Here is a 12934-nt window from a genome sequence, read left to right as displayed (position 1 = left end):
TTATTGGCGTAAATGTGCTTTGCTGTGGAAACCACTCGGGTAGAGGGACTGTCAACTTATTCAGTTAAGTAAATATGAGTGATTACAGCTCGCAGTTAATGCAAATAAAGCTGCTTGCCTTGCCTGATGTAAAAACAACTTTTAAGAGTACATTCCCAATAAAGTAACTCCCCTTCTGACCAGAAGCACTATTAGTGGTTCTTTCAAATGACTTCACTAAATTTCAGAAGTTAGAATTTAAGATCATTATTTCAGCATACAGAATCTAATTTAATAAGGTTAATGGAAATCTATCTGAAGAAGATTGAATTGTTTTCCACACTTAGGTACCTGAATATTTGCCATTGATGATGGCTTGTGTTTACTGCTTTAAGCAGGGAAAAAAAAGGGGGCTTGACTTGCTAGACAGAGCCGCTTAGGAAGAAAGCCAAAAATCAAATGAGATCACTGTGCGTGTGTATGCGTGTGCAATAAAACGGAAAAGGGCAGCATTTTCGTGCCGAAGACTGTGGTCTTTAAAAGTCAGGTGGAGGAGGTGAGGGAAGGGGAGGGGGTGGATCCCAAACAGAAAGCTTCCATTGTGTCAGGCTGGTGTGAAAAATTGAACTGCGTTTATCTAAATTAACTCAGGAAATAGTCTTGAAGAATAGAGTTCTCATTAAAGTGTGTTTTGGTTTTTAATAGCTCTCTACAGCAGGTTTTTTGTTTTTTTTTTTAAGTGGGGGTTGGGGCTGTGGGAATTAAGAGAAAATCGAGTAGAAAAATAAAAATTGTGGGATACAGGAGCCCTATTTAGATTTCCTCAGGCATAACCTGCCCCCTCGTGGCTGCAACATGTTTTACTACTTTCAAAACATGCTGATAGCTTTTAAATCGGAAAATTAGCCTACTTGGCATGAGACAGGACTCCTAGATCAGTTTTGCTCTCACTCTATGTATGAGCCTGCATGCTCGGCCAAGGGCCCCAGCTGGCTGGTGTCAATGCCGAGTCTCGAGGCTTCCAGTCCAAGTCGGCTTCATCGGCCTTACTTTCATGGCCCTTTACCTGTCTCACGCTTATTTTAACTTTTTGTGCCCATTTAAATGAATGCTCATGCTATTATTGTTTTTAAAGTATATCAGTTTAAGACTTAGTTGAAATTCTTTATTCACATAACTGACCAGGTCAGCAATTGATCTTGGTTGATCTAGTACTTTTTGCACTGACGTCAGTTTTTCATTCATTGTATTGGGCAGGCAGAGTTTAGTAACATGACCTATTAAGATACATAGTGTAGGCAAGGCATGAGGCTAATTCACCTTCGCCAGGGACAGTGTCTGGTAAGGGGGCCAGCCTTCAACAGCTGTCAAAGGATGGATAGAAGGAGCGACTGTTGGCTAGGGAACTCTGCTTCCTTTGTATCTTTTGGTTTTCCAAAACCAAAGTGATTTCTTAACTATGTCTTCTATACTCTGGAATGATAATTGGGTGTTTGGTGTTTTTTTTTCTTTCTCGGAATATATTTAGAAATGACTGAGCAACAGTGAACAAAACTTGCGTCCTGGATGAGAAAGGTACCGATGCTGGGGTCATACGCCAGATTTCTATGATAGGCTTTGGGGGGTTTTAAAAAAAGAGGAAGACCACTGCCCTTCAGGAACTTCTATTCTGATGGGAAGAAACTAGTGTAAATTATTTAATTCAGCCTGCCAAATGCTATAATAGAAATAACACATGGCTGCCCAGCGAAGATGGTAGTAGATATTCCAGAAGGGGTCAAGAAGATATTTCATAGAGAAAGTGACATGTGATCACATAGGAATATGGCCAGCCTAGAGGGGAGGAAGGGCACAGAGGCATTTGCTAAGACACAGATGTCTAGCAAAACAAGAATAGTTAGGGAATGGAGCACATCCCTAAGGCTGTGGGGTTTGCCCAGGGGCATTGAAGGAGCTGGGAAAGACCATGGAAGGGAAATGGCATTAATTAAAAAGAAAGAAAGAAAGAAAGAAAGAATTGAAAGGAATTGGGAAGACAAGTTGTGTGTAATCCTCAGAGAAGCTCGAGAGGCATTTTCTGTGGGGGAGCCGAAGCTGAGAGCTGTTGAATTGCTTGCTAAAGAGACCAGCTGTGAACAACAGGCACGGGATTTGAACTTGAGTTTCCCTGTGTTCATTTCAGAACAGAATCCTCATTATTGGTACAGGGTCAAACTTTAAGGATTTTGTCCTGCTTGCCTAAGACTTTTGGACCGAATCCTCCAGACAGTAGTAGAGAAGTGTCCTTGGTCTTCTACGAGCAAGAGAGTGACCAATGTACACTTTGAGAAAATCATGTGAATCAGGAGGATTTGATTGACAGGATGGAGGTGTCTGTCAGGTGTCAACAAAGGATTCTGGAAAGGGCAGGGAGCGTGTATTTCAGGTTTGTGGGTGAGACCGTCTCTATTACAACCACTCAGCTCCATCCTTGGTGTGCAAATGCATTTATAGACGGTACACAAGTGAACAGCTAGGCTGTGTTCCAACAAAGCCTTATTTACAGAAGCAGGCAGCAGGGCACGTTCAGGCCACAGCTTGTGGACACACCTGCACTGATCTAGGAGTCCAGCCTGTGGGGTGGAAAGAGGGCTCCATCACGCCAGAGGCCCTTTGCTTCCTGTGTGGGATCGCCCCTCCTGCTTTCCTGCGACTTTGCTCCATCTTTGAAGTGCCCCTGCCCTGATTCTTTGGATTCTCCCTTTCTCCTGGATATTTGGCATCATCATTCAAAAATTTCTAGTGCTTTCCATATTTTTTAAAAAGTAGATGCACCTTTGGTTCCACAGTCCCTTACACCACGTGTGCCCTAGTCTCCTCCCTGGTGCTCCGCCACTCTGGGTTTCCTCCATTCTCGGGGTGCCTCCTCAGCTCAGCGTTGCCACCTCCCCCTCTTCTAGCTCAACTGCCTTTCCTCTCGGACCTTCATGACCCTCCCCCCTCTCCCCGCCCCCCTGACTTAAACACCTGTCCCGCCACTTTCTCCCGAGTTCCAGACATGTCCACATGCCCCCAAGGTACCATCACAGACATGTTCCGTGGGCCTTTTAGGGGCGGCATGTCCTAAATTCATCCTGTTTTTTTCTCCCAGAAATGTGTTTTTCTTCTCATGCTTTGCATTTTTAGCCAGTGAACTTTCCAATCTACCAGGTCCTAAGCCTGAGATCAAGAAGTCATTCTTAGATCTAGAATTCACCCCCCTTCCCAATTAAGGTAAAGTAGCAAAGCGTACTGATTTCACATGTACAGCTTGATGAGTGTTGACAAATGTGCACACTTGTGTTACCAACACCCAGATCATTGTGACTGCAAGCTCCCCACACTCTCAGCAGTCATTCCCCACGCCTCCCTGTCACTTACCAGCCACCCTCCCAACCAGGGCCACCTGCTGTCCTCTGCCTTTGTCCCTCCACAGTCTGTCCTGCACTTTGTCCTGTCTTCTCACTTCTGATCTCCACTATCACATTTGTCTCCCCGCTTCCTCTCTTGCTTCCCTCTATTCCATTCTCCATGCTCCATGCTCTACACAGTGACTCTTTAAAACCTTGAACCTGATCATGACCCTTTCCTGCTTGACAACTGTCTTGTGACTTCCTATTCTGCCAGTGAAAAAATTCTCAAAATGGTTAATATGGCCTGCGAGGCCCCACATCAGTACTTTGGATTATTTTTCTTTCTCTCTTTCATTTTCACCATTATCTTTCTGTGAAGTATAAGCTCATTGTGGTTCATTGGGGTGAACATGTTTTCTCCGAAGTCCGTGTTTGTGTTTGCAATCTTGTTGGCGCCAAGAGTTAGGACTCTTGATTGCCCTGGGCAAATGAGAAAAGCATAAGGCTGGATAGGTGAGGGATGTGTTTGCTCTAAGTGGGGGTGAAATAACGTCGTAATTGCTGCGCGAGTTACTGTTCCATAGAAGCTGGAACAAGGGAGGAGGTGGAGTGAATGAGTCACCACCCTGCCCATGGTAGAAACGACTCACCAGGCTTCGAAGAGAAGCAGTAAGGCGGTCACAGTGTAAAGTGAGCAAGACAAGATTAACCAGAGGGTTAAATTAGTCTTGTTAATTTGGCTTTTTAGGGTGTTATATTTTCTTTGATTTTAGTTCTTTAATTTATTTTGGCTTCAAAGTTCTATAATTATGATAAGCAAAGAAGTATGTACCTAATTTTATATATATATATATATATATATATATATATATGTATGTATGTATATATACACACACACATACACACACATATATAAAATTAATGTTATATATATACATGCCACATATATACATACTACATATATTCATTCCCCTCCCCTTCCCTAAAGAAGGTGCTTGAAGAAAACATGCTCCAATGAGAAAAAATGCAGCCGGAAATTGAGGTACATTGATGTCCATGACCCGTTCACGACAGTGAGAGCCCTGGGCTGTCTTCTCATCAACCAAGTCTTTGCTGTTGAGTTTGCACGATATCTTCTACGTGATTGTATTTTTGCCGTGTTGTGTTCGTCAGGGCAGGCTAGTTGGCATAGCAAACAGCCCCCGAATCTCAGGGGTGAGACACAAGCATGGTGTGTATCTTGCTCACTTAGCAGGCTCTTGTGAGAAGCTGAGAGACTTGCCTGGATCCCACGTTGCTTTGTCTTGGAGATGTGTCATCCCTGAGGGCACCTGGATGGCAGGCACAGCAGATAGAGTCCAGAGGACCACAAAAGGGGGTTTCAGCCGCCAGACCTGGAAACGGCCCGTACCCACCTTGCTCAGTTGTCCAGTTGCCCTCTTGTTCAGTTGGCTACATTCAGTCCCTGTTACTCATTGCTGCCCTTACTGTGAGGGAGGTTGAAATGTCTGCTTCTGAGTGCTAGAGATCAGGAGGTGGGATTGGGGAACATGTAACAGGATTTCTGCCTCATGCGTTTTAACTGGAGAACGTATGCCTTTAAGTTTTGTTTGCTTGTTTTAACAATTCAGTCATCAACAACCACTAGGTAGGCGTGTGTTTTTGTAATATCAAGAATTTAAAAAATCTCTCTTTGCAATTTTCTCTTAGTTTCTTTCTGTGCTGCTCATTCAGTGCATTCTTGCCGATGCCTCTGGTGTGCCAGTTGCTGGGCTGGGCAGGTGCCCATTATGGGAAGATGAATGCTAAGTCCTGTGCTGGGGAGTTTCTGGTTCCTGGTAACAGAAAACCCAACCAAAGTTGGTCTAACTTGCAGGGGCCTTTATTATCTCAGACAACACGAGACAGGCCAGTTTCAGGCTTGTGGATTCAGCCACTCCTGCTGGGTGGCCATTTTCTTGGCTTTCGCTTTGTCATTTCAAGATAGGTGTGGACTCCAGGTATTTGTTGTCCACAGCAAGGAAGGGAGGGGGTGGTTCCTGCCTGTTCTCTGTGGTATGCATGCAGACCTCCCCAGGAGCCCTCAGCACACTTGACTCTTAAGTTTCTGGCTGAAATCCTGACACCTGCCCGTGGCCAGCTTGCAAAGGGATTGAAATTACTGCAATTGGCCTGGACCAGTAGAGATCCCCCATGGGCCTGTAGTATCCAGCAGGGCACAGAAAGTGTCATTTCTGAGTCATTTCCTCTCCTTTATTACATGTGCTTAATCATTCACCACGTTTTCAGCAGATATTCTTTTGCGTGATAACTTCCCAGGTCTTGTTACTCAATTACTCAATGAGTGCTGCTTCTTTACAACTTCCATGGAGCTCGTCTGTTCATATCACCCGTTCAGCAATTACTCACATGCTGCCTTGGGATATTGCTGGTATTGCTGTACTGTTCCTCATGTCCTTGGTTTACTTTTTTTTGTAGGTTCTCTGCCTCTTTACTACTCCTGTTCTCCCCCACAGTACCAAGCATGGTGCCTCACACAAAACTGAGTTTCTCCTTCCAGATCTCTTCCATCCCTAAGTCTTCCTTTCCATCTCTATCCGGGTTGGACTTGCTCAGGACCCACTACCATATGCCTGAATTGTAGCAGCCAATCTCCCTGAGGGGCCTCTCTCTCCTGGAGCATTAACTTCAGAGCTGTGTTCTTTACAAGCGACTTTGATGAGCTGTCTTTGTCTTCTGTCTCCTCCTGGGGCCTCTGAACGGTGACCTCGACCACCTTTGCACTCTGTCCCGCCAACCAAACGAGAATCCCACTTCCTTGTAGACCTCGCTCAACTGGCTTCTGTGCTTTGGCTCCCATTGTCATCGTAACCCAATCCTTCCGCTTTCCTTTTTGCCTGGCTAGTGTTTGCCAGTCCCTTAGGCACAGCCCGTACCTTATTTACTTCACACTGCGTTCCTCGCCCCACCGCATTGCTTTGTGCACTTTTCCTTAACTGCCACTGACGGGCGTCTCTGCAGGACTTCGACTCAGCCAGACCTGGGGAAATTCTCACTGGACGCTTAGCTGCTGCCTCTCTGATGGCAGTATCGTGGGAATAAAATGAGGTAATGTGAGTCGAGTACCTGGAGGTTCATTCCTTGTCTGCTCAATCGTGTTTATGACTGATTACATTTCTATGTACATTTATCTGCTTAAAGTTCCCCAGAAACGTGCTGTTAATGTGCTCATTCTTTTCACAAATTTTTCCCAACTGGCCGGCACTATTGAGGTGTCTGGGATAGTCTAGTAGACCTTCCCTCCCATGAAGGGAAAATCTTACTATCTTACCTGAGAAAAGGTGGTTCTGTTTCCCATTCATGTGTCCTCATTGGCACTCATCACACCAGTGTGGCCACCAGAACAAAGCACTTCTACTAAAACTTTCATTTAACTCAGCTCTTGAAACAGGCATTTTGGGTGCTCTCTTTCTGCCTTTCAACAGTGGACAAATTGGTTTTTGTAAAAGAAATTATACCTAAAAGCACACACGTTTGCATTTTGTCTTTCAGTGGTGAAAGTGGGGCAGGCAAAACTGAAAGCACTAAATTGATCCTCAAGTTTTTATCAGTCATCAGCCAACAGTCTTTGGAACTCTCTTTGAAAGAGAAGACATCCTGTGTTGAACAAGCCATTCTTGAAAGCAGGTATTTGTTATGTTTCTTGTTTCCAGCTAATAGTATTTCCTTTCCTCACAGTATGGCTCATTTAAGGAAAAGTTAAAATTAGTGAGTCTGCTTTCTCTTTTTCTTGACTTGTTTTACAGTTCCTCAGGGAAATGTCTTGACATGCACACAGCAATTTCTAATAACCCAGGCAACAACAACTGATCCTGCGTGGCTGGGCCAGGTTTGAGTTGGTGAGGCCTCCTTCTACCAGAGCCCTTGACTAGTTATTTGGAGGCCTTGTTAGCAGCAGAAATGTCAGCCTCCTGCCACTGTGACCCAGGGCTCAGCGTGGAGATGACCGAGACTCTGTTGAGCGCTCAGCCCTTTGGAGTGCCCCGAGAGCAGATGGCATTTGTGTTCCTTCATGTGGCAGAGGAACACTGATACAATACATTTGATGGCAGTGAGCCTTATGACTTTGAAAGACTGCTATGTGGGGAGGTGTCATCTGGAATTTTCTTTAAAATATGCAGTTGCCCAGTGTCTGATTGGTGCTTTATCATACTGGGTTGGCCAAAAAGTCTGCTACTTTTTTTCCATAAGATAGCTCTAGTAGTGTTGAGTTGTCTTTAACTTCATTTGAAACAACTTTGTTAGATTGTATTGTGACAGCTGTCATGTCAGTGTGCATTTAAAAAAACTTATCAAAATTGGTACATTTTTGTGCAGCCATTTTAATATTGAAGATGGAATAAAATATGCAACATTTTCAGCATAATATGCTTTATTATTAGGGTACAAATGCAACCCAAACGCAAAAAAAAAAAGATTTGTGCAGTGTATGGAGAAAGTGCTATGACTGATCGTACATGTCAAAAGTGGTTTGCGAAGTTTCTTGGCACTATTGACATAATGGTCAAATAATTCTTTGCTATGGGGCTGCCTTGTGCATTGAAAGATGTTTAGCAGCACCCCTGGCCTCTACCCACTAGAAGCCAATAGCAGGAGATAGCCAACACACTCAAATTATCTAAATCAATAAAGTTATTGGTGAAAATAAAAAATGTCTTTTATTTTATGGAAAAAACTAAACAGACCTGTTGGGCGACCCAATATTTTAGAACCTGTTGGAACTTATAGATCCTACTATTTAGGAGTTACTCCTGGAGTCTGCAGACTTAGTCCATATTAGTCCATATCCTGCAGCTGGTTTTTGGTGGTTTGGGGGAGTTTTTTTTAGCACTCAAACTTTATTTTTTAAATTAGAACAAAATATACATATCATAAAGTTTGTAACGTGAAATATTTTTCCGTGTTCAGCATAGTGGTGTTAGGTTCAGTGTACGGCATACATTCACATTGTCGTGCAGCCATTTCCACCGTCCATGTCTAGAATGTTTCCATCTTCCACGTGCGGCCTGTTGCTATAGGTTAAATTGTATTGGAACACAGACACTCATTTGTTTACATAATCATTTATAGCTGATTTCAAGCTATCTCGGTTGAGCTGAGTGGTTGCAACAAAGGCCCCTGTGGCCTTGAAAGCCCAAAACATTTATTACCTGGTCCTTTGCAGACAAAGTCTGCTGACCCCTGATCTAGTCTGACCACATGTTAAAGTTAGAGAAGACCCAAGGAAGTTAAATGAGTTGCTCTCAGGACGTACAACAAATGGGTAGAATTTTCAGGACTGGACTTTCTCAGGTCCCAGAACTGGAAAAGGAGCCTTTTCCGTGCAGTCCCTGGCTTGTGTGTATATAAGCCCAAGCTAACTTGTGCAGGGACGAGCTCTGTGGAGCACCGTGGAGCATCACAGCACAACAGATGTGAGATCTTTCCTTCAAGGTGGATAGTCATGATAAACCCATTTCAGCAAGTGCTTGGAAAGTCTGGCTCTTCTATAAAGAAACATAATCGCCGCTGGTCCTTTTGATTTCCGACTTTTCTTGCCCTCATATGCCCTGGCATTTGTGGGAATGTCCTTGCTGTGTTTTTACCCACCCTAATTAACACTCGCTGCTGTCCTGACTTCTTTGCAGCCCCATCATGGAGGCTTTCGGCAACGCGAAGACGGTGTACAACAACAACTCCAGTCGCTTTGGGAAGTTCGTTCAGCTGAACATCTGCCAGAAGGGAAACATTCAGGGCGGGAGAATTGTAGATTGTATCCTGTTTCGTTTTGGTTTTTTTTTTTCTCTACAGTATTTGACTCTACAAGAAGAAAGACTGTGAATGGAACATTTCTGTCTGTTTTTTTCTACCTAGTTATTGCTATAATACTGTGATTGACCTATTAATTTTTTTAGGAGATAAAGAGCCATTTTTCTTTTGGAAATCTCTGATATCATGTCCATTATCTGAAAAAAAAATAGATTTATCACCAAACATCAGCTATTTGTTGTTTGGAATCAATTCTGTCAAACTTTTGATACCTACTAGGGTGCCATGTGTCATGTTTGAGATTGGATTCAGGTGAAATAGTTTACACTTTGAGGGCTTAGATTTTGGCACTGGAAATCTCACTGTCAAAGGAATGGGGAGTTGTAATTATTTGGGTAACAAAGAACAGAAAATTAAAGACTGATTAAGCAGGTCATGTCCTGGTTTTGTTCCTTGACTTGCCATTGCTTGTCCCATGAAGATTTATTAGAAAAAGTAAGTAAGCGTGATTTAATTCACATTTTCTTTCACAACAATTTTCGGAAATGACCGCTTTGTGTTATTTAAGCAGGGGAAACACCTCTGAATAGAAATCTGCTTTATTTCCACAGAACCGAGTAGTAAGACAAAATCCTGGGGAGAGGAACTACCACATATTCTATGCACTGCTGGCAGGACTAGATCATGAGCAGAGAGGTGAGCGAACGGGACCCAGCAGAGGAACATGCGTTGGCAACGCGTTTTCTTGTTCAAAACCATCAGGATATGAGAAGACATCTGTTTGGACTTGGTTGATATTCCTCCAGTTGATTGAAAACGTATGAGAATACCAAAAGATGTGAAGTCCCTTTTAGAGCTGAAAAATGTACATGGAAAGTCATCAATAGGGAAATCTTAAATTTTGTGTTTGTTTTTGGACGCCTGGTACCACTCTTCTGATTTAAAGAATATTTTTGAAAACATACACACACACACACACACACACACACATAGTATATTACAACTGGCTTTACTTTGAAGCCACACTTGAATAAAGCAAATCTCTGAACATTTGATCTTTAAGAGAAAACAATCAAAACGGGGTCCTCATTGCTTCTTGCCCTTTTGACCAAGATCAAGTGCAAAACAGGATCCTCACTGATGATTTTTTTCTACCATCCCATTTACTTTCATTAAATTCTTTCTATTTTCCCTGTTTGATGATTAAGAGAAAATCGTACCTGAATAGGGGACTATTAGCACAGAATTATTTATGTATTTATTTTAATGCCGCAAAGTGAAAAGTCAGATCCAGTCTTATCCTGTTCAGTTGAGTATTGACACTGTGTTTCTTTTCCTTTTCTGTAGAAGATTTTTATTTATCTGTGCCAGAAAACTACCACTACTTGAACCAGTCTGGATGTGTGGAAGATAAGACAATCAGTGACAAGGAATCCTTTAAGGAAGTTATTGTAAGTTACTTTCTTATTTTTCCTTATTAAGAGTGATGAAAAAAAACACAACAGGTTTTATTTTATATGTCCCCCAGAAAAATTAAATGAAAACAGAAATAATTACATTTGCACCGCTGTCTGATGACAGTATTTTTTCCTTTCCCAGTTTTATTTTGGCTCCTAAACTTCTCTCATTACTCAGATTTTCTCCATACTCTTGTTGCTGAAAGGTCTTGTGTTAGAATAAATAAGAAAACTCATTCTTATTTTTGATGAGTTGCAAAAAAAAGACTCGTCTCAGGATTTTTTTCTATTTTGTTTTATTTTTGCTTCTTTCCTTTTAAATAATTTATTTGTATTTAAATACGGTTGATAAGCAATCTTATATTGATGGTATTAGTTTCGGGTATACATTATAGTGATTCATCATTTGTGTACCTTACAATGGGATCACCCCACTCACTCTGGTAATCCTCTGTCACCACGTAAACCGATCACAATGTTGTTGACTGTATTCCTCTTCCCCTTTTCACCCAGTCCCCCACCCCCTCCCTTCTGGTAATCACCCCTTTGGTCTCTGTTTCTGCGAGTCTGTTTTCATTTTGTTTTTAGATTCCACATGTAAGTGAAACCATATGGTATTTGTTTTCCTCTGTCTGACTTCTTTCACTAAGCATAATCCCCCCTAGATCCATCAGGGTTGCCACAAATGGGAAGACGTCATCTTTTTTGATTGCGCGCGCACATGGGTGTGTATACCACATTTTCCTTATTCATTCATCTGTCGGCAGACACCTAGGTTGCTTCCATATCTTGGCTCTTATAAATAAACCCAAAGTGAACAGAAGGAAGGACATAACAATGATCAAGGCAGAAATAAAAGAAATAGAAAATAAAAACAATAGAAAAGACTAATGAAACTAAGAGCTGATTCTTTTAGAAGGTAAATGAAATTGGTGAGTCTCTAGGAAGACTCATCAAGCAGAAAAGAGCAAGAACACAAACGAAGTCAGAAAATGAAAGAGGATAGATTACAACGGACACCGTGGAAATGCAAAGGATCATTAAAGACCACTATGAATGACTTTATGCCAACAAATTTGACAATCCATAATGAATAAATTTTGAGAAACAAACAACCTTCCCAGATGAAACCAGGAAGAAACAGAGAATCTGAACAGACCAATGGCTAGCACTGAAATTGAAGCAGTCATGAGAAATCCCCCAACAAACAAAAGCCCAGGGCCAGATGGCTTCACAGGTGAATTCTGCCAAACATTGCAAGAGGAATTAGTACCTGTCCTTCTCAAACTATTCCAGAAAATTGAAGAGGAAGGAACGCTTTCAAACTCCTTCTACGAGGCTAGCGTTACCCTGATACCAAAACCAGATAAAGACCACAAAGAAAGAGACTTACAGGCCAATATCCCTGTGAACATAGAAGCCAAAATTCTCAATAGGATATTTTGTTTCTTTCTTGAAGTTAGCCAACAATTCTTTGTGATACAAGGACGTTGTTCCTGGTGATGGACAGACTCATTATTATCCAACTTGTAGTTTCACTGCAGGTGGGACTGGTTTGCGGACTGACCACTAGGGTGCACTGGACCTCCAGGCCACCTCTGGCCCAGAGAAGGCGCTCTGACGGCTTTTCTCTTGGGGCATCATTTTCTGACTCAGAATTGTTTGTTCTTTCTGTTGGCTACAAGTTTACTTTTGGAGCTTGGCTGGCTTTTATTTTTAAATTGAAATGACAGGTTATGACACTTGAAATTTGGTCTCATGATGAAAGGCTTTGGTCATCTAGAAAGGAAGAAAATTGCGTACCTAAATTTGGCTTCATCAATATGCCCAACAAACTTACAAGTATTCTATTGTTCGAGCCTTAATATTTACTTTACAACTACCTTTAATGTGACTACCATCAAAAATACCAAGGACAGCTTCACTGGTATTTATGGAAATCAGGAACTGTAATCTTTGTTATTATTTAAACTTCTGGAAGGTCTAAGCAGTGTAATCAGAAAAGAAACAAAAATAAATGAACAACTTTTCAGAAAAGAGGAAAAAAAATGATTCTTTCCCCCTTAACTTACAAAATCATGAATTGGGGAATGGCTTAATTTGTTGTATCCATAAAATAAGATCCATTGCAGTGAGCAAGACACATGCTCAAGTATATTTAATAATATGTAAAAACTTGCTTGTTACGTAAGTGAGGAGGGCAGGATGCAGCACTTTAATCTTTTCACTTAAATAATAAGCATTATATATACAGGCTGGGGCAAAGTAGGTTTACAGTTGCAAGTACGGGAAACAGTTTATTTGTATGTTATTTATTAA

General features: G+C 41.9%; 1 protein-coding gene across 1 annotated transcript in view; it reads left to right on the top strand.

The window, feature by feature from the left end:
- Nucleotides 1-12934, top strand: part of MYO10 (myosin X) — a 189983-nt gene that overhangs the window by 97538 nt on the left and 79511 nt on the right. The window contains exons 5-9 of the mRNA XM_024578421.4: nucleotides 6903-7037; nucleotides 9038-9162; nucleotides 9640-9653; nucleotides 9770-9854; nucleotides 10506-10609. Of these exons, the coding sequence (XP_024434189.2) occupies nucleotides 6903-7037; nucleotides 9038-9162; nucleotides 9640-9653; nucleotides 9770-9854; nucleotides 10506-10609 (463 nt within the window). The remainder of the gene's footprint in view (nucleotides 1-6902; nucleotides 7038-9037; nucleotides 9163-9639; nucleotides 9654-9769; nucleotides 9855-10505; nucleotides 10610-12934) is intronic.

Source organism: Desmodus rotundus, chromosome 1 (genome assembly GCF_022682495.2).
Source record: "Desmodus rotundus isolate HL8 chromosome 1, HLdesRot8A.1, whole genome shotgun sequence".
Lineage (NCBI taxonomy): Eukaryota > Metazoa > Chordata > Mammalia > Chiroptera > Phyllostomidae > Desmodus > Desmodus rotundus.
Note: the sequence above shows the minus strand (reverse complement) of the source record. Positions and strands in the feature narration are given on the sequence as shown.